Source organism: Dipodomys ordii, unplaced genomic scaffold, assembly GCF_000151885.1.
Source record: "Dipodomys ordii isolate 6190 unplaced genomic scaffold, Dord_2.0 Scaffold64, whole genome shotgun sequence".
Classification (NCBI taxonomy): Eukaryota; Metazoa; Chordata; class Mammalia; order Rodentia; family Heteromyidae; genus Dipodomys; species Dipodomys ordii.
The window spans coordinates 2912764-2939913 of NW_012267280.1; the positions used below are offsets into that span (position 1 = coordinate 2912764).

At 50.6% G+C, this 27150-nt stretch overlaps 1 protein-coding gene across 1 annotated transcript; it reads left to right on the forward strand.

Moving 5' to 3' along the window:
- Positions 1-896: 896 nt before the first annotated feature.
- Positions 897-27024, forward strand: Acsbg2 (acyl-CoA synthetase bubblegum family member 2). The gene is made up of 14 exons (XM_013022666.1): positions 897-976; positions 1739-1776; positions 7814-8034; positions 9121-9209; positions 13947-14067; positions 14377-14457; positions 17062-17211; positions 18244-18420; positions 20647-20828; positions 20951-21184; positions 23209-23426; positions 25910-26049; positions 26171-26417; positions 26951-27024. Exons 1-14 carry the CDS (start codon positions 897-899, stop codon positions 27022-27024), a joined length of 2052 nt encoding a protein of 683 aa, XP_012878120.1.
- The last annotated feature ends 126 nt before the right edge of the window (positions 27025-27150 follow it).

The following is a 27150-nucleotide window of genomic DNA, read 5'->3' on the forward strand; positions in this document are numbered from 1 at the left end:
AAAGGTGAGAGAGGGGTTCCCGGAAAGCCCGATTTTCGGGGAACTTGGGGATGAGAGGAGTCGGGGACTGACTTCTTGATCAACGAGTGAGAAGAGGGGTTCCAGGGAGGAACCCCCCAAAAAAAACCCTGAGTATGTCCCATGGCCCAAAGGAAAAAGTAGCTTCTGGGACACCCCAAATCTCTTTTTGGTCAAAGAGTGAGAAAGGGAGCTCCAGGGACCCCCTAAAACAGGTAATTCCTGGGGCACCCCAAAGCTAGGAATGAGCGGCCAAAACGAGAAGAGCGCCCCTCCTTCACTGGGGGAGCTTGAGGCTCTCAACACAAGGGTCCCCCCGGGGCGCCCCAATTTCAGAAACTCGGGGAGCTCTGTGAGAGGAGATCTCCGGGCGCCCCTCACTCAGTTCAAGATTTGAGAGTGAACAGTCGGTTCCGGGGAACCCCCAGAACCCCCAGGCAGGGCGTTTTTCGGGGTAGGAGCGGGGGACCTCGCGAGCCCCGACATGGAGAGATCCAAGTAGGAACCCCCCACTTTTGGAGACTGTGGATGGAGAGTGTGAGGGGGGGCTCCTGAGCGCCCCCAATTCGGCGCGTGTGAGCGTAAACGCCAAGAGGGGGTCCCCCCCCAGCGTCCCTCACTTCGGGAAGTTTTCTAACAAGTGAAGCGACGCGTGCGTCCGCCACTGGGGTTCACAAGAGGAAGGGGGCGTCGCCAGAGGGGGCCCCCCAAACTCAACCGGACCAAGAGGCGAGGTTCCCCCTCGCCCCGGGACGCGGTACCTCGGAGGCGTGGGGTGCTCGGACGGGTGTGCTCCCCGACCCGCGACGCCCCCCCCATCTCCGAGCGGGGTCCCCTGCCCCCCCCAGCCACACCCCGCACTGCCCCGGCCGGGCCGGATGGCGTCGGTCACCTGGAGTTCGGGCCGGGAGTTCGGGCAGCGGCTCCCGCGGCGGCGGCTGCGTGTTGGTCCCCGTTGGTAAGTAACAGTCTCCACGGCTACAGTCTCTATGGCGGCGCTGGCGGCGGCGGCTCCTCCTCCGGCTCCCGCCGCCCGCCCGGCCGCCGGCCTCTCGTCGCCCGCCAGTCCACCCGCCGCGACAAGGGGCGGGGCGCGCACCTCTAACGGCCCGCCCACGCCCCTCCTCCAACGGGCGCGGGGAGGGCGGGGCGCGGGGCTGCGCGGCGTCCCAGTGGCTGCGCGAGGTGCCTGTTACAAGGGGGCGTGCCCCAGCCGGGAAGAGGGAGAGGATCGGCCAATCGCTGGGCTGGAGGGCGGGACCTGGAGGGAGGCGCGCGCGGCTCGGAGGAGGTTGGCGAAGGCGGTGGCGGCGGAGGCGCGCGCGGGCCGCGGGTGGTGGAGAGGTCTTGAGGAAGTCGGTTTCCCCGCATCCCTCTGCGGGCTTGGTTGGTACCAGCCCGCACAAGATGCGAATTTTGAGGGTTTTTTTTAAAAAGACATAATCAATCATCATCATCTCCTGCACCATTGAAAACTATAGGCAACTACTTTTTTCCCCTATCTTATTGAATATTCATTTTCAACAAGTGTCAGAGGTTGGAGGTTTGCAGCCTGTGGTCCCCGCCTGCCTTCCTGTGTTTGCAAATAAAGTTTTATTGGAAGGAGGTCCCGTGCTCGCCTCTGAACAGGCTCAGCTAGGGGGCTTTGGGGCTGGGGCGGGAGGCAGACATAAAACCTAAAATACTTACTATCTGGTCCTGGAGGAAAATGTTTGCCAAGTGCTTTCCCACGAGGCAACTCTTCCGATGTTACACCGCAGAAACTCTAGGCGTCAGGCAGAGGAGAAATGAAGTGAATACATTCACCTGGGTTAAAAAAAACTTCAGGGCTGGGAAGGTGGCTTAGTGATAGAGTGCTGGCCTAGCATGCATGAAGCCCTGGGTTCGATTCCTCAGTACCACATACACAGAAAAAGCCAGAATTGGCACTGTGGCTCAAGTGGTAGAGTGCTAGCCTTGAGCAAATGAAGCTCAGGGTCAGTGCCCAGGCCCTGAGTTCAAGCCCCAGGACTGGCAAAAAAAGAAAAAGAAAAGAAACAAAAAAACAAAACAAACCTTCAAAGCAGGTGCTGTGGCTCATGCTTAGTGCCAAGCATGAATATAGCATCACACTTAGACTAATAAGTTTCACTCAATTTACTTAAACACTTGGAGTATATCCATATTAATCCACACCAATAACTCTTAGACTCAATTCTACTGAGCATGGCTCATACCCAGAGAGCTCATGTGGCAGGTCACTTGGTCCAAAGGTCAAGGGGGGGGTCAGTCAAGGTTGTCCTCTGGGCTGCTCTGAATAGTTGGATGGAGTAATGGCCGCCTTGGGGGGGGGTGTTGTTCAAGTGAAGGGTCAGTCCCACGTGGAGTCCTCTCGCTGGGGAAGGTCATCTCTGCTCCGCTGCCTTGGGTTTTTATATGTTTGAGGCTGGGCGTCTTCTCTTCTTGCAGGTTCTCTGGCAGCAGGATGCTCTGGTAATGTCTTCAGCTCTGGGTGTGACCTTATCTCTGTATTCCATGCTACATAGTTCTAACTCCCAGTTTCACAGCTGAATATTTCATAGCACACATATACTCGATATTCCATATTCAATAACACACTATATCAATGTTCCATAATACTCACTACATGCTTGCAATCCCAACTACTCAGGAGGCTGAGATCTGAGGATCATGGTTTGGAGCCAGCCCAGGCAGGAAAGTCTGTGAGACTCTTATCCCCAGTGAACCACCAAAAAGCCAGAAGTGGTAGAGTGCCAGCCTTGAGTAAAAAAGCTCAGGGACAGGACAGCGCCCAGGTTCTGAGTTCAAGTCTGAGGACTGGTGTGTGCGTGCATGCACATGCACGTACGCACACACACCAGACAGAAATGAAAAAAGAAAAACAAAAAACACTTCAACCCAACCCTGTAGCACCAAATATGTTAGAACAAGCCTGACTGTAATCTCTGGGGGATTTTTTCTTGGTAGTTTGTGTGTGTATGTGTGTGTGGTGTGTGTGTGTGAGAGAGAGAGGGAGAGAGAGAGACAGAGACAGAGAGACAGACACAGAGACAGAGAGAGATCTCCACTTTGGTTTTTTTAGTGATTGATTGGAGATAAGAGTCTCACAGACTTTTCTGCCCAGACTGGCTTTGAATCCTGATCCTCAGATCTCAGCCTCCTGAGTAGCTAGGGTGACACCTGTGGGCAACCAGGGCTTCTCATGGACAGTAATCTCTAAGTCAGTCCTTAGAAGAGAGCGGGGATTCCAGCTATGGGAGGAAAAAGCTGCTTTCACTAGCCTCTTGAGCCAACTGCAGCCTAGCATCAAGTCCTTGCCTCCAGCAAGGAGAGCCATCTTCTCCCCTGCCATGAGGAAGGAAGGAAGCGACATTGAATGACACCTGTCCAGAGAGGTCCAGCCTCACTGTTGAACCCCAGACCAAAGGCAATGCTTGGAAGGCCGCCTGGCTGCTCCAAGAGAGGCCTAAGCCACCCCACCTCCACCCTAGTCATCACCACGCGGCTGTTATCCATTAGTATGTGAAATTTTTAAAACGTGAAGCTGGGTGCTGGTGGCCCACACCCGTCATCCTAGCTCCTCAGGAGGCTGAGATCTGAGGATCACAGTTCAAAGCCAGCCGGGCAGGAAAGTCTGTGAGAATCTTATCTCCAATGAACCACCAGAAAACCAAAAGTGGCGTTGTGGCTCAAGTGGTAGAGCACTAGCCTTGAGCTGAAGAGTCCAGGAACAGTGCCCAGGTCCAGAGTTCAAGCCCCACCACCAACAAAACAAAATAAAACAAACTTACCATGTGACTATCTGGCCTTGGTGGCTCACACCTGTCATCCTAATTACGCAGGAGGCTGAGATCTGCGGACCATAGTTTGAAGCCAGCCTGGGTAGGAAAGTCTGTGAGACTTTTTTTTTTAGGGGGGGGGAGACTGGTTGTGGGGCCTGAACTCTGGGCCTGGGCGCTGTCCCTCAGCTCTTCAGCTCAAGGCTAGCGTTCTACCACTTGAGCCACAACGCCACTTCCGGCTTTTTTCATTTTGCTTATGTGGTGCTGAGGAATCGAACCCAGGGCCTCATGCATGCAAGGCAAGCACTCTACCACTGAGCCACCTTCTCAGTTCCCCCCCTCCCCTCGTGAGACTCTTATCTCCAGTGAGCCACCAAAAATCCAGAAGTGGAGCTGTGGCTCAAAGTGGTAGAGCACTAGCCTTGAGCAAAAAGCTCAAGGACAGGACACAGGCCCTGATTTCAAGCCCCTGGACTGGCACAAGGGTGGGAGGTAGAGAGACACAGACAGAGAGACAGAGAATGCCAGCCAGCCAAATCACAGGACTGAAGAAAATTAGATAAGGCCAGAAATATAAGAAAGCTGCGCCCCTGGGAACTTTCTAGATTCTAAAGAGAATCTTTCTCAGTGGCTGGAACTTTTTCCCCTCCCACAGCTGTTTTTCTCCTTTGACAACTAGAAGGCGCTGGGAGGGTGGGCAGGAGGAGTGCGGGCTGCCGGGAGGACATTTCATTTGGCTCGGAGCTGCCTGAGCCCTCATCCTCTTGGGAGAAAAAGAAACAAGCCTCACGCTTCCCGCCCGGGAAGAGTGGATTAGTGGTGGAAGCACCTGTGCTCTATTTAGATCTTTTATTCTGTTTATCTATTTATTTGTTTGCTTGCTTTGCAAGTGCCTTCTTTCTTTCTGACATCACAGTTCTCTGGGTCTAGAGCCCTTCCCTTGACAAACTGTGGTGACCTTGATTAGCCCTGGGCAGGGAAAGCTGAGCCATATAAAGCCCCTTTAAAAAAAAAAAGGGTAGGGGTGGCTGGGAATGTGGCTTAGAGGTAGAGTGCTTGCCTAGCATGCATGAAGCCCTGGGTTCTATTCCTCAGTATCATATACATAGAAAAAGCCAGAAGTGGTACTCTCCAGTAGCTAGCCTTGAGCAAAAGAAGCTCAGGGACAGTGCCCAGGCCCTGAGTTCAAGCCCCAGGACTGGCAAAAAAAAAAAGCATTAACTAGGCACTGGTGGTGAAGTTCACATCTGTAATCAGATCTCAGGAGGCTGAGATCTGAAAATCATGGTTCAAAACCAGACCAGGCAAGAAAGTCTGTGAGACTTATCTCCAATAAACTACTCAGAAAAAGCTGTAGCTCAAGAGGTAGAGGGCTAGCTTTGAGACGAAGCTCAAGTGTCCAAGCCCTGAGTTCAAGCCCCAGGACCAGCACATGCACAAAAAAAGAACATGTGAGAAGTGGCGCCATGGCTCAAGGGGTAGAGTGCCGGCCTTGAGCTGAAGAGTGCAGAGACAGCGCTCCTGCCCAGAGTTCAAGCCCCGCAACTGGCAAAAACAAAAAACACAAAAACAGTCCCCCACTTTGGGCTGAGAAGGTGGCTCAGTGGTAGAGCGCTTGCCTTGCATGCATGAGGCCCTGGGTTCGATTCCTCAGCACCACATAAGCAAAAAAGAAAAAAAAAAAAGAACCTGTGCTAAGATGAATAAATGAATGAATGAGTGAATGAGTGAGTAGTGAGTGAAGAGGGACTTACAATGCCCCATTCTGGAAGTACTTTCTTCTGGGGAGGGGGAAAGGGGATAGACAGTACACTCAATGATGTCACAAGGGGAAGGTTCCAGAAGGTTCTGGAAGGTTCCAGAAGGTTGCTTGGGGAAGGTTTGTGGAGGGAACAGCCGGTTCCCTTTCTTGCCCCCCTTGTCACCAAGGGGGTGACAAGGGCTTCCAGTTACCTGTATGTCATCTTTGCAGGAGAAACATCTGAGTGGCCACATGTCTCAGCCCCTGAAGCGATGCCAGGATGACCAGAGCCCTGCCCTGTGAAAGCTGGCACCCTGTAGTATCCCTGTGTCCATCTGAAAAGCAGGTGCGTGGGACTCTCTCAGACCCGAGCTTAGCACTTATGCAGAGCCGCTGTGCCATTTATTTTTTGGTTGTGGGACTTGAACTCAGGGCCTGGGCACTGTTCCTGAGCTATCACTCATGGCTCTACTACTTTGAGCCACAGCTCCACTTTCTGCTTTTCAGGTAGTTCATTGGAGATAGTAGTCTCCTGGGCTTTCCTGCCCAGGCTGGGTTTGAACCTCAATCCTCAGTTCTCAGCCTCCTGAGTAACTAGGATTATAGGTGTGAGCCACCAGCAATCGGCCCACTGTATTGCAATTGTTACTTTGTTATTGTCTACTGCTGCCTGGGTTGATGTTCCTTAATTGGAGATGGGAGTCTCTCATACTTTTCTGCCCAGCTTGGCCTCAAACCATAATCCTCCTGATTTCAGTCTCCCAGGTAGCTAAGAGTACAGAGATGAACCAGGCACAGTGGCTCATTTCTGTAATCCCAGCTAGTCAGGAGGTAGAGATAGGAAGCCTTGTATTCCAAGAGCAGTCCTGGGCAAAAGCAGGAGATCTCACCTGAAAAACAAATGAAAGACAAAAAAGGACTAGAAATACAGCACAAGTCTCTGAGTTCAAGTCCCCAGCAGGGCTAAAAGTGAATAAAGAAAGAAAATGTATTGCAGGTTATGCATAGATTATGTCTAAATATAAATCATCCTGTGCAAGCAAGGTACATGGCCATCTGAAGACCTTTGTGTGTGCAGGAAGTCTTGGAACCAAATCCATCAAGAATACCAAGAGATTCCCATCTTCAGCATAAATTGACAGGGTAGATAAAGGTGGTCCTGTCAGAATATCTTCCCTCTTCAGAGCCTTCAAATTGTTTTGTAGAAAAACCTACAGACCTAGTCCTCATAGTCTAACCATTTGAGAGTCTTTTCTTTTTTATTCTGGAAACACAGATTAAATACCCTCTAAGCTTCCATGTCTCTCTCATCTGGCATACAAACCATCTCCTCTTCTCCTAGGATTCCTGGCAGACGTGACCAATGGATGGGTGTTGAGCCCTAGTCCTGTCTTGCTAAGTTCCCTGCTCTTTTGCCTTGCAGTACAATGAAGAGTGATCCTTACAAACCTGGAAGGGCAGAGGCCCCGGTAACTCAAGAACAGGAGCCCGAGCCCCTCAAAGTGGACAAGAATTTAGCTCAAGGTATGTGCAGCCCAGGGCATGAAGGAGAGAGAGAAGCAATGATTCCTCCAAGAGATCCAAGGCTTCCTTCCCGGGACCCTGCTGGAGCACTCTGAAAGTCTCATTTGCATACAAGATCAATTTGCATATGTTCCCTTATTTGCATACGTGATATTTGCATACAAACTCATCTTCTGCATGCATAAGCAACAATGGCTTAATATACCAATATGAAAAAGTGACTATCACAGACTGCCTGAGGCTAGCTGGTTTATTACAACCCCTTCCCCTCAAGCAAGCCATGATCCTCCCAATCTCCTGGAAGTGGAGGGGCACACCACCACGCTGCTCAGCTTCCTGTTGGAGGAAGATGGTGATCTCACTGTGATTCTCCCGATCTCTCCCATTCCAGTAACTGGGATTACAGGTGTGAGCCATTGCATCCAGCCTTCAATTTTCTTATATGCTTGAAAAGGCTTAGAATAAGTTGCTGGAAGGCCTCATGAAAAATTAAAAATGCAGAAGAAGTTTGAGTGGACCAGTGTTGACTGTGCATCGAAACATACCCCTACCTCTGCTTCTTTGCAAACTATAGGATCTCTATGCAATAGCCAGACAGTGCTGGGTAACAAAGATCTCTACTCAAGAGTATTGCGGGAATAACTCAACACTCAGTACCTTAGGCCCAAAAAGACCCCCACTAACAGCCCAAAGTTGCTAACTAAAACTCCATGTCCCCACTCCTGGGGACTACAAACAGGTGCCTCTGGACTGTGGACCACCCACCGTGACGGAGCTGTCCTCCTCCGGCTTTCAAAGCATGGGCCTGGCCATGAGATCCCTGTGACCATCCCTGAACTATTTCAAGAGTCAGTCGACCGCTTTGGTGCTTATCCAGCCCTGGCAACGAAGAACAGCAAAAGCTGGGACACTCTGAGCTTCAGTCAGTATTATGAAGCCTGCCGCAAGGCCGCCAGAGCCTTGATTAAGGTAGGTGGGTGTTTGTCACCATCCAGGATGTCTCTCTCTCTCTGTCTCTCTCTGTCTCTGTGTCTGTCTGTTTGTCTCTCTCTGTCTCACACACACATACACATGCACACACATACACATGCACACACATACATACACGCATATACATACAAAACACATGCGTGTCTAGTACAAAATCCTCAAAATCTACAAGGCACCAAAACATACAAATGTTCTTCGGTGAATATTGTTCCTCTAATCTTTGATCATCAATTATCCAATTACTCTCCAGGGAGGGAGCAACCTTTGTCCTGTGTGTGTGTGTGTGTGTGTGTGTGTGTGTGTGTGTGTGTGGTGTGTGTGTGTGTGTGTGAGAGAGAGAGAGAGAGAGAGAGAGATGGGATTTGAACTCAGGACATGAGCACTGTCCCTGAGCTCTTTTGCTAAAAGCTAGCACTCTTACCACAGGTCTGCTTCCAGTCTTCCAGTAGTTAGAGATAAAAGTTTCTAGGACTTGCTGGGCACTGGTGGCTCTCACCTGTAATCCTAGCTACTAAGGAGTCTGAGATTTGAGGATCAAAGTTCAAAGCCAGCCTGGACAAGGAAAGTCCATGAGACTCTTATCTCCAATGAACCAACCAAAAACTGAAAGTGGCACTGTGACTCAAGTGGTAGAGCATTCACCTTGAGCTGAAGAGCTCAAGGCCCAGAGTTCAAGCCCCACAAGTCTCTAGGACTTTTCTGCCAGGGCTGGCTTCAAACCATGATCCTTAGATCTCAGACTCCTGAGTAGCTAGGATTACTGGCATGAGCCTGGCACCCAGCCCTGAGCTTTTTCACTTAAGGCTGGTGCTTTACCACTTGAGCCACAGCTCCACTTCTGGCTTTTGGGTGGTTAATTGGAGAGAAGAGTCTCACATAGAGGAAACAGACAAAAGCACCCACAGTCACAAGCAACCTCCTAGGTTTGAGGCTCAAAGCTGGCTGGCCAAAATGGAGCCCACGTTTTGAGGCTATTCTGTCCCATAGTAAGGATGAGATCACAGCTACAGGTAACTCACCTGGGGGCTCCTTCACGGCTGTCCTCTTCTGTCCCCCCTCCCCCAGCTGGGCTTGGAGCGCTTCCACGGCGTCGGCATCCTGGGCTTCAACTCGGTTGAGTGGTTCATTGCGGCCCTCGGGGCGATCATGGCAGGGTAAGTTTGGCCACATGGTGCATTGTGGGTGATGAGCTGCTGCCCGGGGCTGGGCAGTGCTGGACCGCCTCAGACACCAGCAGGAATTTCAGATGGAGCCCTGGGGTCAACAGGCAGGTGTCTGTGCTGTGGTCTTTGCTTCTGATTGTAGGCTAGGCTATAACATTTTTCTTACCATAGTGGACCAGGATGAGTCTTAACTTCAGCTGCAAAGCTCTGAAACAATGATCACAGAGAATAGCTACAGATTTCTGCTTATGTGCTAAACATCCTATAAAAGCTCAGAATAGGGAACTGCCACGCTGTTCATGAAGAAACTGAGGCTTGGACAGCCAAGGAGCAACAGAGCCTGCACCCCAAACCAGATTCTTTTTTTTTATTTTTTTTGTCGGTCGTGGGGCTTGAACTCTGGGCCCGGGCGCTGTCCCTCAGCTCTTCAGCTCAAGGCAAGCGCTCTACCACTTGAGCTACAGCGCCACTTCTGGTTTTCTGGTGGTTTATTGGAGATAGGAGTTTCACGGTCTCTCCTGCCCCGGCTGGCTTTGAACCGCGATCCTCAGATCTCAGCCTCCTGAGTAGCTAGGATTACAGGTGTGAGCCACCAGCACCCGGCTTCCAAACCAGATTCTTGACAGAGGGGGAGGAGGGTGAGAGAGAAAGACAGACAGAGACAGACAGAGATTGTGGGTAGACTTCCTTACCTCACTGTTTTTTTGTTCTATGTCAAGTTACCACGAGGAGGGTTCAAGCCTGAAAATGACCCCTCAAAGAAAAAAAAGCAGCTGAGCACATCCTAGCCACTCGGGAGCTGAGATCTAGAGGATAGAGGTTTGAAGCCAGCCCAGGCAGGAATGTCTGAGAGACTCTTATCTCCAATTAACCAGCAAAGGGCTGGGATGTAGCTCAGTGGCAAAGCGCTTGCCTAGCAAGTGCAACGTCCTGGGTTCGATCCCCAGTACCAAAAAAGAAAAGACAAAAAAAATACAGTTAAAAAAAAAACCCGGGGGTGGGAAGGTGGCTCAGTGGTAGAGCGCTTGCCTTGCGTGCATGAGGCCCTGGGTTCGATTCCTCAGCACCACATAAGCAAAAAGAAAAAAGCCGGAAGTGGCGCTGTGGCTCAAGTGGTAGAGCACTAGCCTTGAGCTGAAGAGCTGAGGGACAGCGCCCAGGCCCAGAGTTCAGGCCCCTCGACCGGACCCCCCCAAAAAAAACCCAAAACAATTAACCAGCAAAAAGCTAGACTGGGGCATGTCAGTGGTGACAGAGCACCAACTGTGAGCAAGAAAGCCAAGTCTGAACTAGGTCCTGAATTCAAGCTACAAAGAAGCAAAAAAGAAGGAAAGGAAGGAAGGGAGAGAGGGAGGGAGGGGTAGGGAGAGAGGGAAGGAGGGGGAGGGAGGAAGAAAGGAAGGAAGGAAGGAAGGAAGGATGGAAGGGGAAAAATCATTTTTACTATTGTTTGTTCACCTTGGGGTCTCTCCCTCTTGGCAATAGAACAAAATGTGGGCTGGGAATGTGGCTCAATGACAGAGTGCTAGCCTTGAGTGGAAGGAGCTCAGGGGCAGTGCCCAGGCCCTGATTCAAGCCCCGAGACTGGCAAAAAAATAAAATGGTCTACCCCTACAGCCGTAAAACGGGAGGAAGTCTATGGCCACCGAGGGGACTGGTCTCCGTGGGTTTCCTGGGCCCTGCAGTGGACTGAGCAGCCTCCCTGATCCCTGCCTACTCCATGCCATGTTCCCAGACTTGGCCCAGTGTCACTTAAAGACGGAGCCAGACCAGATGAGAAGTACAAATATAACACATCTATGATGGGAAAGCAAAATAGAAGTTTATTGTTTTCCTTTGCGTACCTAAGCCATTTTCTTTTCTTTAAAATATTTTTTAATATTTTTAATTTTTATCCTTTTTTTTGTCAGTCCTGGGGCTTGAACTCAGGGACTGGCCACTGTCGCTGAGCTTCTTTTCCTCAAGGCTAGCACTCTACCACTTGAGCCACAGCACCACTTCTGGCTTTTTCTGTGTATGTGGTACTGAGGAATCAAACCCAGGGCTTCATGCATGCTAGGCAAGCACTCATTCCCAGCCAAATTTTTATCTTTAAGTAGCTGTACAAAGCTGTTTCAAGTGAACATATCAATTTACGAGTACAATGTATCTTCGTTAGTCTCCTCCTATCCTTCTCCCCAATTTCTCCCACTCCCAATCAATTTTCTAAGAAATAACCACAGATACACATGTATACACACAGAGAGGTAGAAATGTATACATACACATGTCATAGTGTACCCTTTTTAACTCCACTTATACGATAATTTTATTATTTAAGCTGCTTAAAATACTCAGCCAGCCTGGGCACAGGGGGCTGACATCCGTTATCCTAGCTGCTCAGGAGACTGAGATTTGATGATCATGGTTGGAAGCCAGCCCAGGCAGGAATATTTGTGACAGTCTTCTGGCCAATTAAAACACATACACACAAAAGCCCAAAGTGGAGCTGTGACTCAAGTGGTGGAGTGCCTGCCTTGAACACAAAAGCTTAGAGACAATGTCCAGTCTCTGAATTCCAGCCCCAGGACTGGCGCGTGCCCACGCGCGCGCGAGTGTGTGTGCGCACACACGCGCGCGCGCACACACACACACAGAGAATATTCAGCCAAGTCAACCCCCTCTCCCCTCCCCATTCTGCCACAGAAACTTGATATTCTTTTGCTTTGACAAGCTGTGGTTTATGTGGCTGGACATTTGAGCTGCAATACCCAAGGCTGACCAGAAGGGGGCACACTTGTCCCTTATGTCCACCTCTTTTCAGTTGGGGATTTTGACTAGATTCTTGTGTGTGTGTGTGTGTGTGTGTGTGTGTGTGTGTGCATAACCATACTGGTGCGCTGTCCCCCAGCTCTTTTGCTCAAGGCCGGCATTCTACGACTTGAGCCACAGCTCCACTTCTGGCTTTTTGGTAGTTCATTGGAGATAAGAGTCAGGCTTTCCTGCCTAGGCTGGCTTTGAACCATGACTGTTAGATGTCAGCTTCCTGAGTAGCTAGGATGACAGGTGTGAGCCACTGGCCCTTGGCAGTTGGTTGTGTTTTGAATACAATCATGTTTATGGGAGGGCTGGCCAGGACCTCTGTCTTCCTCCCTCAGTGGTGCCTGGCCTCTACTAGACAATTTGAGAGTATCTGATGTGCACGTGTGTGTGTATATGTTGTGTGTTATTGTGATTTGAACTCAGGAGAGGGTCTCTACCAAGAGCCATGCCTCCACCCATCTTTTGTTCTGTGTGTGTGTGTGTGTGTGTGTGTACACACTTGAGAAGCAAAATGGCTTTCTCAGACTCCCACAGTGATTGAGTGAAGACTGTGTGACCCAAACTAAGGTTTGTCTGACCCCAGATCATGAATCGTAGCAACAGCAACAAGAATAGCAGTAACTGGAGAGGACCAAATAACATTAGCCAGTGGTGGCTCACACCTATAATCCCAGCTACTTAGGAGGCTGAGAGCTGAGGATCGAAATCCAAAACCAGCTTGGGCAGGAAAGTCTGTGAGACTCTTATCTACAATAAACCACCAAAAAGCCAGAAGTGGAACTGTGGTTCAAGTGAAGCCTCAGCCTTGAGTAAGAAAGCTAAAGGAGGCTGAGAATGGCTTAGTGGTAGAATGCTTGCCTAGCATGCATTAAGTCCTGGGTTCAGTTCCTCTATACCACATAAACAGAAAAAAGCCAGAAGTGGTGCTGTGGCTCAAGTGGAGAGTGCTAACCTTGAGCAAAAGAAGCCCAGGCACAGTGCCCAGGACCTGAGTTCAAGCCCCAGGACTGGCAATAATAATAATAATAATAATAAAGAAAGGTAAAGGACAGCACCCAAGTCCTGACTTCCACCCCCAGTACTGGCACAAAACACTGGGGGGGGGAGGGGGATCTGCGGATGTCAATGATAAGAACCCTCATATGATTTTTTTTTTCCAAATTTCTTCTGAGCGAATGGAGATAAATGTTAAGTTCAGGGTGAACGCTGGGGTGGCATGTGCAGGGTGAAGTCAGACGTCAGAGCACACCTTGGTTCCGATCTTGGGCACTCTGCTATCCTGTCGCCTGTGAAATCGAGGATGATCATCTCATAGGCAGACTCAGTGAGAGCCAGCCAGCAAGGAGATGGTGGTGTGCATTCGCAAACAGCAGGCACGGAGGGGGCGGGGCTTAGTGGTAGGGGTGTGGCTACAGGGCTGGGTGTGGCTCAAGTAGGGGAGCCTGGCCAGAATGTCAAGGCAGCAGGGCATGTGTTAGGGGCGTGGTTAGAGTGACAGGTGGGAATCAAGCAGCAGGGGTGTGGCTGGACTACTGGAGGCGTGGCTATAAACATCGGGGCGTGGCTATAGTGTTGAGGATGGACTGGTGGGGCAGAGCTGAAGAACCAGGCATGACTATAAGGGCTGAGGCGTGGTTATTGTAACGGGGCGGGGCTTAAGTGCTAGAGGAGTGGCTATAAGCACCAGGGGGTGTGGTTAGCGGGGTGGGCGTGTCCAATGGGTGATGGGCGTGGCTATCACTGTGGCACAGGGCTCCAGTGTTAGAGCGCATGCCTTGCAAGCAAGGAAGTCCTGAGTTCAAACCTCAGGATTACCAAAAACCACAACAGGAGGCCTTGAGCCAAAACAAATCCTCTGTTTATTCCAGGTGGTATTAAATCACTAACACACACACACACACACACGCCTGGGTTTTCCTTCCCCAGGGGCCTCTGCGTTGGCATTTATGCCACCAACTCTTCGGAAGCTTGTCACTATGTCATCACGCATGCCAAGGTGGACGTCCTGCTGGTGGAGAACGACCTCCAATTACGCAAGATCCTCTCGGTGAGGCCTCGCCTGCCAGTCACCCGGTGACGACAAGGCCGGGGCTGGTGACCTAGGTGATGGCCAAGTGGGGTGATGGGGTGCACCCCAGGAACAGGTGCGATTTCACTGGTCATAATGTAGCATGGCCTAAAAGCTGCCTTCATCTCCCTGTGGCTGCCCTGAGCCACAGGGGAGAACCCCAGGGGTCCCCACCCCAGGCTGGTTGTGCTCAGTCAGACAGAGCAATGCTGGGATGGTGAAAGAAAAGCTGGAGTTGCCACAGGGGAGTGGGGGGGGGACCCCGAAGCCCAGAGAGATCTCTTTCAGATCCCACAGGATGGGCTGGAGACCCTGAAGGCAATCATCCAGTACAAGGAGCCCATGACCAGCCGCAACAACCTGTACTGTGTAAGCCGCTGGGGGGTGGGGGGCACCCCTTTCTCTACCTTGTCTTGTTTTTCTTCTCTACCTTGTCTTGTTTTTCTTCGTGGTCTTTGGAAGACTAAGAAGTGTTTTAGTTCTGGCCCAGTTCATCCAACTGTTTTGTGTGTGCCAGTACCAGGGTTTGAAGTTAGGGCCTTGCTCAGCTTGATTGCTGGTACTCTTGCACTTGAGCCGTGCCTCCAGCCCTGCTTTTTGCTGGTTGGTTGGAGTTGGAGATCGTTTTCTGACAGGGTTGACCTCTAAGTTGTGATCCTCTGGATCTCAGCCTCTTATGTAGCTTAGGGTTAGCATTTTTTCCTCCGTTTGTGCTTTTGGTGTTATATCTTAGAAATCTGTGTTTACTGGACAATGACTAGACAGTCACCGATGAATATTGGCAGGTACTGGACGTGGTCCTGGAAAGACCTCATCTGCACTCTCCTAAGAGTATGGGTCACCTAGAAGCTTTCTTTGTTAGAAGGGAATCCTGACCACGAGATTGCATTTTGAGCAGATGATTCATGTAATCTGCTACCTGGGGTGCTGTGGGGGCGCTGAGTTCCTTCCCTGTCACCTCCTACAAGGCCATAGAGTTCTTCCTGTTGACATAACAAAAATATCTCCAAGGGGCTGGAAAGGTGGCTCAGTGGTAGAGTGCTTGCATGAGGCCCTGGGTTCGATTCCTCAGCACCACATAAGCAGAAAAGGCTGGAAGTGGCACTGTGGCTCAAGTGGTAGAGCACTCACCTTGAGCTGAAGAACTCAGGGACAATGCCCAGGCCCTGATTTTAAGCCCCAGGACTGGCAAAACAAACAAAAAACCCTACAACTCAGAAATAGTTGTTCACACCTGTCATCCCAGGTACACAGGAAGAATCGGTAGTGAATCATGTTTTGGAACAGTCTAATACACAAGTTGATATCTAGAAAAGAACGAACTCAACAAGGTCTGGATATGAGGCCTCGAGTTCAAACCCCAGTACTATTCTTCCTCCAAAACAAATTACTTTAGATACATATTCATTAGAAACAAAAACCAAAGAAGAAACTCAGCATGGAAACTGGGAAACAGCAGAATAAGACAATTCTTGGGTGTGTGCTGGGTATGAATTTACAGACCCAACAGCTTGGGGGGAGGGGGTGGCCCCATGTGGCCCTGACTGGGTCAGGGCCGCACATTATATGGCCAGCTCCCATCTAATTATACATGCCATGGACAGACATCAGCAAGCTGCTAAGGAGACACCCCAGTGCAGGAGGGCTTAGTATGTCTCTCAGAGAAAGTGCAGGGAGGACCAAAGGGATCTTTCCATGTCCCCATCCATTGGAGATTCCTGCACATGTGTGCCTGGCTGGAGGTACATGATGCTAGCCATTTCTAGGAGGGGCTCTGCAAGTGACATCACTACATACACCCCCCCCAGTGCCTTGTTGAGGTTTGGTGGTAAAATTCCTTTGTCCCCCCTCTCCTCCCTCTCCTGCCCCCCTCCCTCTTCTTCTCCCCCCCTTCTCTTATTCTTCTATACTGGAAAGTGAACTCAAGGCTTCATGCTTGCCAGACAGGTGCTCTACCACTTGAACCACACCTCCAGCCTCTTTGTCATTGGTTATTTTTGAGGTAGGGTCTTGATTTCTGCCCAGGCCAGCCTAGAGTGCAGTCTTCCTACTTATGCTTCCCTGGGTTGTCAGGGATGACAGGCAGATGCCACTGCACCCAGCCATTGTGCTTCTCCTGAATAACAGCTGTGTGTCACCACACCCTGGAATCTCTCTAGAACTTTTCTGCTTGATCTAATGTCAAACTGCAATCCTCCTGATCTCTGCCTCCCAAGCAGCTAGGATTACAGACATGAGCCATGGAGTTTCTGCACGGGGAAGTATTCAACAACTTGAATGGTGGTAAGAGCACAAGGCTCTGTCTTCCAGCCATATTGAGCTGCATGTTAGCTCCTGGTTGTTGGCTATGAAGAGATAACACCTACTCTCAGTAGGGTCACTATTGATTGCAACCTGGCCCCAGTTAGTTTAAGCAAAAGAAGATAATTTGATGGCTCATGTAATTACAGCTCAGTGTGTGGATTTCAGGCATGGTTGAAACCAGGAGGTCAAAGACTCTGAGCTTTATTTTGCTCTCTCGCTGTTTTCTTTCTTCCTTCCTTTCTTTCTTTCCTTCCTTCCTTCCTTTTTTTTTTTTTTTTGCATGTGTGTGTGTGCTGGTACTGGAACTTGAACTCAGTCCCTTAGCGTTTTTACTCAAGATTGAGTCATAGCTCCCTTCTGGTTTTTTGATGGTTAATTGGAAATAAGTCTCGTGGACCTTCCTGCCCAAGCTGGCTTTGAACCATGATCCCAGCACTTGGGTGTCCCAGCATTCTCAGCCCAAGCCTTCATCTTCACTCTGATTGGGCTTACCTGAAGTCACATGTCCAGGCCTTATCCAATCACTGTGGTCCCAGGCTGCTGGACTCCTTTGGCTTCAGCCAATCAGGCTTGTTCTCGAGAGGGGTCTTTGGGGAGAAGATGGAGGGTGGGGGACTGGGCGGAAGGAGGGGTCTCCATCTTCTGCCTGCCTCTGCCTCCACCCCTCAGTGGAATGATTTCATGGAGCTCGGCAGCTACGTTTCTGAGGTCCAGCTGGACCGTATCATCTTGAGCCAGAGAGCCAATCAGTGCGCTGTACTCATCTACACCTCGGGGACCGTGGGAAAGCCCAAGGGCGTGATGCTCAGCCACGACAACGTGAGCCACACGGGGGGGGGAAGGGGGTACGGGGGGGGGACAGGGTCACCATCACGGGGGGGGGGGTTCGCGGAGCTGTGGGGTGGTGCTGAATTTCGGGAGCACAGGGGTCAAGGATTGAGTTTGGGGGTTGGGGGGAGGTTGACCCAGGTCCAAACCTAGCTCTGTGTGGTGAGTGGGGTGTCTGACATCTCTGGGTGTCATGCTTCCTTGCCGGTGGTGGCTCTGAAGATGAAAGGGTCTCCTATTTCTAGGGAGCATAAAACGGTGTTGGGCAATATAATCACATGGGGGCAGTGAGTCAGATCCCAGTCTAGAGGGCAAAGCGGATTTCTCTTTTAATACTCGAGTTAGAACTCAGGATCTCCCACTTGCCATGCAGTGGCTCTACCCTTAAGCCACGCCCCTGGCGCTTGAGCCACGCCTCTCGCGCAAGCCATGTCCGATCACCCAAGCCACGCCCTCTTCCACCAAGGCCACACCCCCTGCCGCTGGAGCCACGCCCGCTACCGCCACACCCTCTACACTTGAGCCACTGTCTGCGTCCCTGTTGGCTTTAGTTATTATTCCAGCTGGGTTTTGTGGTTGGTGTGTTTGTTTTGCCCAGACAGCAATCCTCTTATCTATGCTTCCCGCAAAGGTGGAACCACAGGCCCAACACCACCACACTCAGGGCTCCAAGAAGGATGTTTGATGTGGCGTCCGCTTTGGACCCATTCCTGGACTCCCTTCAGATACCCAAACCTTCAGAGGTGCCTTACAGAGAATGGCATGGTATTTGCCTGGAACCCTCCGGTAGATCTGACTGAGGATCGTGGTTCAAAGCCAGCCAGGGCAGGGAAGTCCATGAGGTTCTTCTCTCCAATTAACCACAAACCAAACAAACCACTTCGGCTCAAGTGAGCGAAAAAGCTAAGGGACAGCGTCCAAGCCCTGAGTTCAAGTCCCAGTGCAGGCACTTAACAAAACAAAAAAAAAAAACAAAAAGGCGTTGGGCGAGGTTGAAGCTGTTCATGTTGCCCTGTGTTCTAGATCACATGGATGGCTGGGGCGATGGTGAGGGACCTGGGGCTTAACGGGATGTCAGGGAAGCAGGAGATGGTGGTCAGCTACCTGCCCCTCAGCCACATTGCTGCCCAGATGATGGACATTTGGATACCCATCAAGATCGGGGCGCTCACGTTCTTCGCTCAACCAGATGCGCTCAAGGTGAGGCTGAGGGAGGCCCAGGGCCCATTGTATCTTCCCTCCCTTGGGGATGGAGCCTATTCTACTGGACAGGTGTTTGGTGAAGCTAAAGATCTAACACTTTTTTTTTCTCTGTGTTCTTGTCAACTCATTGAATCACATTGGGAACAGCTAACCACATTTCTTTTAGTTTTAAGCATTATCCCAAAGTACAGTTACAGCCATTGTACCATGAACAATCCAAGATTAGGATGGCAATGTCATCCTAGCTACTCAAGAAGCTGAGATCTGAAGATCATGGTTCAAAGCCAGTATGGAAAAGAAAGTCTGTGAGACTCTTATCTCCAAATAACCACCAGAAAACCAGAAGTGGTGCTGTGGCTTAAGTGGTGGAATGCTAGCCAAGTCTTAGGTTCAAGTCCCAGGACTGGCACACACAAAAAAATATGAAAGCTCCAAAATTGAGCTTTTGGTATCAAAGTCTGATATAAACAGGATTCCATTTATGGTGTCTATTTTATCCTCTTTACTAAGCAAATGTCTATATTTTAATGAAGAAATAATGTGATATTCTGCAAATGTTCTCAGACGTCATTGGAGGAGTCATGTAATGGAAGGTACACTGTATCCACCCACTTTTTTATTTTTTGGTGCCAGTCTTGGGGCTTGAACTTAGGGTCTGGGCATTGAGCTCTTTTACTCAAGGCTAATGCTCTTTGAGCCACAGCTCCACTTCTAGCTTTTTTTTGGCGGGGGTGTTTAATGGAGGGTAATTTAACCCCTGGGCTAGCATTAAACTGTGATTCTCAGATCTCAGCCACCTGAGTAGCTAGGATTATAGGCATGAGCCACCAGCACCTGGCTTAAGGTGCCATTTTTGGAGACAGTCCTTTCTGGAGGTTCTTGGAAGAGAATCCTTTGTTTCATACAGCTCCCTCCTCCATTTTCAGAGCCAGCAGCTCATTATGCTCCAGTCTGTCTTACACACACACACACACACACACACACACACACACACTTCTGCTTACATCCTCACACCTCTCCTCTCCTCTCACCCTTCTGACTCCTCCTAAGAACACTGGTCATGATGCTGGTCCTGGATAAGCTAAGAGGGTCTTTTTCTCAAGATTTTCAATTTCCTCAGATCAGCAAAGACTTTTTTTGCCATGAAAATGATGTCTTCTCAGATTCCACAGGTTGGAACCTGTTCAACCAGGCAGGCTAAATCTGAGGGTCTTGGTACTTCTTTCTAGAAGATTCTTTCTCCCATCTTCCACCTTGCTAACTCCTTGTCACTTAGTTCTCTGCTTATTTCTTTAGTCTCACTCTCTCCCTCTCTTGAATCCTCTATGATCAGCCTGAGATCCAGCTTATAGATATTTAATAAATAATTCCCTTTTGACTAAATACATAATATGAATCCACAATACAAAAATTGGTTAGATGTAGATATTGATATCTTTGAGCTTGAACTCAGGAACTCTGTTCTCATTTGAATTTTTTTGCCAACTTGAACCACACCTCCACTTTTGGCTTTTGGCCAATCCTGAATTGTTCATTATACCTGGGGATAGTGGCTTTTGGCTGATTAATTGGAGATAAGAGTCTCCGTTTGAAAGAGTATGAAAGAGTCTGACTGGATTTTGATTGGAGTCTCATTGAATCTCTAAATCTTTTTTTCCTTTTTCCTTTTCTTTTTTTTTTTTTTGTACAAGACCGGGACTTGAACTCAGTCCTTCACACTTCCACTCATTGACTAGTGAGTGGTCTACCAATTGAGGCATGCCTCCAACCCCAGAATCTCTAAACCTTGTTGGGAGAATATTGCATCCTTTTAAACAGATGCGTAATGTATCCCACTACATGCTTGGACATTTCTTTTGCCAATCACCAGTCACTGAGCATATACATTTACATCCTATACCCAAAAAAATCTTGTTTGCATTTCTCTGTGTACGTCAGTCTTTCCTTTGCCCACTAAAGGTGGCGGGATGCTCCTAAAATACTGAGGAGTGTTTCCACTCTACCTTCCTTGCCCCCCCCAAAAAAGATTAAACGCTGCCCCATCAAATCCCTACTGAGAGAAGAGAAAACTCGGATTGGCTGACAGCCAGCCAATAAGATAGCTCTCTTAGGTTGGGACCGCCCCTCTCCACCCCACTGGTCCAATCAGCAAAGAGGAAGCTTCCACGTGGTCTTGGGGAAGGCGGGATGAGAATGGTCCCTTTCCCGCTCTGTCCCTTGCAGGGCACTTTGGTGAACACCTTGCAGGAGGTCAAGCCGACCGCCTTCCTGGGGGTACCCCGAATTTGGGAGAAGATACACGACACAATCAACGAAAACATCGCCAAGTCGTCGGGCTTGAAGAAGAAGGCATTTGCTTGGGCAAAACTGATTGGTTTGAAGGTCAACACCCAAAGGATGCTGGGGTAGGTGGAGGGGGCGTGGGGTGGGAGGGGAGGCCGACCTCCCCTTTCCAGCGGAGTCCCTGGTCTCCACTCTGCCTAGGGGGGGGGCGTTGGATCTCCCCTGGATTTGTCACAACTCTCAGGAAGCGGGACATTCCGGTGAACTACCGCATGGCCAAGGCCCTGGTGTTCAGCAAGGTCAAGCATTCCCTGGGCCTGGACCGCTGCCACTCCTTCGTCAGCGGGGCGGCGCCCCTCACCCAGGAGACCTGCGAGTTCTTCCTCAGCCTGGACATCCCCATCTGCGAGTTCTACGGCATGAGCGAGACCTCGGGGCCCCACACCTACTCCAACAGCAGCAACTACAGGGTTCTCAGGTAGCAGCCTGGGCACAGCCAACCCTGAAGACACTGACACTCCCCTGCCACCCCCCCTCCCCAGGGGCTGGATAGAGGTGGGGGGAGAGGGAGCTGTCACCAAGGCCCAGATAAATCCTGACTGTGTGCAGAGGGTCCTTTTATGTTCAGCTGTATCTCCCTTTATTGCCCTGGCTCGCTTTGAACCATGATCCTTCTGATCTCTGTAGCTGAGATTATAGTAAGAGCCACCAATCATACCCAACATCCTGAGCAGTGTCTTAACGATTCATTGCCTCTTCCCTCATCCTCAGTACACGTGTAACCTCAGTGCATTTTCTCTCCATGGTCACCCACCTCAAACATTGGCTCGGTTTGTGTGTGCTGTGTCTGTGTGTGTGTTGGTACTAGGATTTGAACTCTGGGCCTGGGTGCTGTCCCTCAGCTCTTCAGCTCAAGGCGAGAGCTCTGCCACTTTGAGCCACAGCACCACTTCTAGTTTTCTGGTGGTTCATTGTAGATAAGAATCTTAAGGACTTTCCTTCCCAGGCTGGCTTTGAGCCACAATCCTCAGATCTTAGCCTTCTGAGTAGCTAGGATGACAGGTGTGAGCCACTGGCTCCCAGCCAAACCTGGGTTCTTCCTGGCTTTCTCCTGAGCGAGGCTCACCCCAGAGTGATACATAGATCCTCAGCATATCATTCTGTGGTCGGCAGCTGGGTTTGTTGTAGGGTTGGGAACATCAGTCCCAAAGGGCCACAGGCCATCAAGGCCCACAAAATCTTTTGGTCCAAAATCATCGCTGACTGTGGCAGTCTGCCTGTATTGCTAATTTTGTATGGCCCTCAAATGATGTTATACATATGCAGATGGCTCTTGGTATAGGTAAAGGGCTCCCCACCTGGCTTCACAGACCTCCTACCAGGCCAGTCCCTGCCACCCTGTCTGTTGAGCCTGGCTATCTGTCTTCTTTGTGAGACTCTCAGGAAGAAGCAGAACAACAAAAAACTTTCTTTTTCTTTGCCTATAGCACTGCCTGCTTTTACGATTCACAGTGTGTTGCTGATAAAAATTACTGGACTAGGCAAGGTGCTGATGGTTCACACCTGGAATCCTAGCTTCTTAGGAGGCTGAGATCTGAGGATTGCTACTCAGAGTCAGCCTGGGCAGGAAAGTCAAGACTCTGATCTCCAGTGAACGACCAGAAAGGTGGGAAGTGGAGGTGTGGATCAAGTCGTAGAGTGCTAGCCTTGAGTGAAAAAGCTGGACAAGCAGCATTCACTCAAGTAGGAGAGTACCAGCCATGAGCAAGCATGCTATGCAAAAGCCAGAAGTGAGCTTGGCACTGGTTGCTCACACCTGTAGTCCTAGCTACTCTGGAGACTGAGATCTGAGGATTATGTTTTGAAGCTGGACAGTCCATGAGATTCTTTTTTTTTTTTTTTTGCCAGTCCTGGAGCTTGAACTCAGGGCCTGAGTACTGTTCCTGAGCTTCTTTTGCTCAAGGCTAGCACTCTACCACTTGAGCCACAGTACCACTTCTGGCTTTTTCTGTGGATGTTTACTGAGGAATTGAACCCAGGGCTTCATGCATGCTAGGCAAGCACTCTACCTCTAAGCCAACTTCCCAGCTCCTCTATGAGACGCTTATCTCCAATTAATCACAGAAAAAGCCAGTAGTGTGGCACTGTGGCTCAAGTGGTAGAATACTAGGCCTCAAGCAAAAGGAGCTCAGGGACAGCACCCAGGTGCTGAGTTCAAGCCCTAAGACTGGCCAAAAAAAAAAAAAGCCAGAAGTGGAGGAGGTGTGATTGAAATGAAACAGCCTTGAGTGAAAGAGCTCAGGGACAGCATCCAGGCTCCGAGTTCAAGCCCCAGTACCAGCACAAAAAAATGGACAACAACTACAATGATAATCCTGGACAGCACTGAGCACAGGCCTCCTCATGCCCACTGGCTCCTGCAGAGGGCCACCGGGGTGGAGGCAGGTGGGCCTGAGCGGATGGCGTCTCCCTGGGGCTCAGTTTCCCCCACTTCCCTGGCAGCTGTGGCAAGATCCTGAGCGGGTGCAAGAATATGCTGTTCCAGCCCAACAAGGATGGCATCGGGGAGGTATGCATGTGGGGCCGGCACGTGTTCATGGGTTACCTAGAGCGCAAGGAGGCCACAGCAGACGTGATCGACGAGGAGGGCTGGCTGCACTCGGGGGACCTGGGCCGCATGGACAACCAGGGCTTCCTGTACATCACGGGCCGCATCAAAGGTACCCGGAGGCCCGGGGGGCCCCAGAGCTGGGCTCTGCATGGGCTCCCCAGCCACCCACCTTCTGTTCCATGACAGGCTATGCAGAGTAGCTCCACCCCACCCCGATGCAATCCAGGCTTAGGCTTCAGGCACACCCCTTGATTCCTCTCCCTGCCGGGGGTCGAGGCTTGGAAAAGACAAGCCTCAGACCTCCATTTCCTCCCCTGTAATGTGATAGAACATTGGGAGAGGAGGATTTTTTTTTAATTGCTTTGCCAGCCTTGGGGCTTGAACTCAGGGCCTGGGCACTGTCCCTGAGCTTCTTTTGCTCAAGGCTAGCACTCTACCACTTGAGCCACAGCACCACTTCTGGCATTTTCTGTGTATGTGGTACTGAGGAATCAAACCCAGGGGCTTCATGCATGCTAGACAAGCACTTGACCACTGAGCCACCTTCCCAGCCCCATTGAAAAGGAGGCTCTTTTAAAGCTTGCCAAAATTTAGGGGTGCTTGAGTGTCAAGGGGTAGAAAATACAATGAGAGACAGAGAGAGCATTGTCTAGATGGTCCCCTGAACATTCCAGCAAGACACGGAGAAGCTAGGATCTGGGAGAGGGCTCCTGAGACTCAGGCAGTGAGTTATTAAGATGTTGTACAAGGAGCCAGATGTGATAGCTCTTACTACAATCTCAGCTACTTGTGAGGCAAGGATCAGGGAATGGTAGTTCAAGGCCAGTCTAGGTAAAAAAAAAAAAGTTAGTGAGCCCTCATGTCAATATAATAAGCTCTAGGTATGATAGTGTAACTCTGTAGTCCCAGCTATTCAGGAGGCTGTAAGTAGGAGAACGAGAATGAGTCTGGCCTGGGCAAAAATGCAAGACTAGGGGCTGGGAAGGTGGCTCAGTGGTAGAGCGCTTGCCTTGCATGCCTGAGGCCCTGGGTTCGATTCCTCAGCACCACATAAGCAAAAAGAAAAAAAGCCAGAAGTGGCGCTGTGGCCCAAGTGGTAGAGCGCTAGCCTTGAGCTGAAGTGAGCTGAAGAGCTGAGGGACAGTGCCCAGGCCCAGAGTTCAGGCCCCACGACTGGACCCAAAAATGCAAGACTATCTTTTTTAAACATTTGAAAAAGTTGAATTTATTTGTTTGTTTGTTTATTTATTTATGTGCCAGTACTGGGGTTTGATCTCATAGCCCAATACTTTATTAGACTGGCACTCTGACACTTGAGACATGCCTCCATCCTTGCTTTTTGCATGGATATTTTTGGGGTTGGTGGTGGGTCTTGAACTCAGACTTGAACTGGGTGCTGTCCCTCAGCTCTTTAGCTTAAGGCTCTTCAGCTCAAGCTCTACCACTTGAGCCACAGCACCACTTCTGGTTTTCTGGTGGTTAATTGGAGATAAGAGTCTCATGGACTTACCTTCCTGGGCTGGTTTTGAACCTCAATCCTCAGATCTCAGCCACCTGAATAGCTAGGATTATAGGCGTGAGCCACTGGTGCCCAGTTGGATTTTTTTTTTTTAATACAAGTCCTGGGTCTTGAACTCAGGGCCTGGGTGCTGTCCCTGAGCTTTTCTGTTCAAGGCTAGTGTTCTACCAGTTGATCCAAAACTTCACTTATAGCTTTTTGTTGTTAATTGGATATGAGAATCTCATGGACTTTTCTGCCTGGGCTGTTTTTAAACAGTTCTCAGCCTCATGAGTTGTGAGGATTACAGGCACGAGCCACCAGGACACAGCTTGCTGGATGTTTTTGAGACAGGGTCTCACAAACTTTTCTGCCCAGGTTGACTTCTAGTGGTGATCCTCCTACTTTCAGCCTCCAGCGTAGCTGGGACTGCAGGCATGAGTCACTGGTGTTGGGCAATTTTATTGAATTTTTTAGAAGTCAGTTTTAATAATGTTTTGGGTAGCGTCTTTGTAGGGTTTCCTAGATGTAACAAAAACAGCTGAAAACAGGGATTGTTTAACTTCTTCCCTTTAATTTGATTCTTTCTTATTTCATTCTGTGGCATAAGTGCTTCAAGCTGTCCAGACAGCAGTATGTTGAGTAATAACCAAAACACAAAGAGCCAAGAGCCGGTGGCTCATGCCTGTACTACTCAGGAGGCTGAGATCAGAAGATCACTGTTCAAGGCCAGGCCAGGCAGGAAAGTCCACAAGAGACTTATCTCCAAAGAGCCAATAAGAAGCCAAAAGTGGAGCTGTAGCTCAAGTGGTAGAGCACCAGCCTTGAGCACAAAAGCTCAGGGACAGCATCCAAGCTCTGAGTGCAAATCCCAGGACTGACACACACACACACACACACACACACACGCATGCACGCACGCTCAGAGCCATCCCAGTGCAGTGCACTGGGCTGACAGTCTTGGTAGGAAGCCATCACTTGCTGAGTTCTCTAAGGGAACACCACCATGGGTGACACAGGGCTGGAGGGGGTTGGGGGTGGGGAGAGGGTTGTACCTCCATGTCAGGCCCCGGATGAGCCAGGTGTGCTTGCAGAAATCCTCATCACTGCTGGTGGCGAGAATGTGCCCCCCATCCCCATTGAGACCCTGGTGAAGGAGAAAATCCCCATTGTAAGCAACGCCATGCTGGTGGGAGATGGAGCCAAGTTCCTGAGCTTGCTCCTGACGCTCAAGGTGACCCTCCCCGGGCTGCGCCCCCACCCCCGGGCCTGCATCCTGGCCTGATTGGGGGGTGGGGGGTGGATGGCATTGGCCGTGGAGCCTGTGGGGGTGACACAGGTGTCCCCCGGGTCAGTGTCAGATGGATCAGAAAAGCGGGGAGCCCCTGGACAACCTGAGCTGGGACGCCATCAACTTCTGCCAGAGTGTGGGCAGCCAGGCGAAAACCGTGCGGGACATCGTGGGTCAGCAGGACCCACTGGTCTACAAGGCCATCCAGCAGGGCATCGACGCCGTGAACCAGGAGGCCACCTCCAACGCCCAGAGGATTCGCAAGTGGCTCATCCTGGACAAAGACTTCTCCATCCAAGGGGGGGAGCTGGGTGAGTGCCACACAGCCCGCTACTCTCATTGCACTGGGGACTCAAGCTGCCAAGATCTAGTGGACTGACCACAGGGCCTGCCTGCTGCTCCGCCCCTCAAACCCTTTCTCCCACCCCACCCCTGAGCCCTTCCAGGCTCTTCTTGCCAGAGCAGGTAGCTCGAATAGGAGAATAAGAGCCAGACTCCTCCCAGGGGAGCCATCGCCCCAAAGCCCTGCACAGCGGGGGACTGCGTCCCCATCCTGCCACCATGCACAGGGGGAACAGCCAGGTACCGGGGCTCACACCTGCAATCCCAGCTACTCAGGAGGCTGAGCTCTGAGGATGGAGGTTCAAAGCCAGCAATCTGTAAGACTCATCTCCATTTAGCCACCAGGAAACCGGAAGTGGCGCTGTGGCTCAAGTGATAGAGCACTGGCCTTGAGCAGGAAGCTCATGGACAGCCCCCAGGCTCTGAGTTCAAGACCCACAACACACACACACATACACACATGAGTGGGGAACCTGACCCCTTTCTCTGCCTTTCTCTGCAGGTCCCACGACCAAAATGAGGAGACATTTCATAATCCAGAAATACAAACCGCAGATCGACACTCTGTACTGCTGATACTGCTGACCATGCGTGCACGTGGCCAGCCTGGAGGTGAGACTCCGCCGCATTTGCCAGACTAGGGGTGGAGAGGGGACAGGTGGCCACTATGTGTGCCAGCAGAGCTGACACAGGACACACACA

Coding starts and splice junctions, on each gene's coding strand:
- Acsbg2 (XM_013022666.1), top strand. CDS start 897: ATGGCGTCGGTCACCTGGAGTTCGGGCCGGGAGTTCGGGCAGCGGCTC. Junction 1,777..7,813: donor CTCTTCCGATGTTACACCGC/AGAAACTCTAGG, acceptor CAGGTGCCTCTG/GACTGTGGACCACCCACCGT. Junction 17,212..18,243: donor TGATGCTCAGCCACGACAAC/GTGAGCCACACG, acceptor CCTGTGTTCTAG/ATCACATGGATGGCTGGGGC.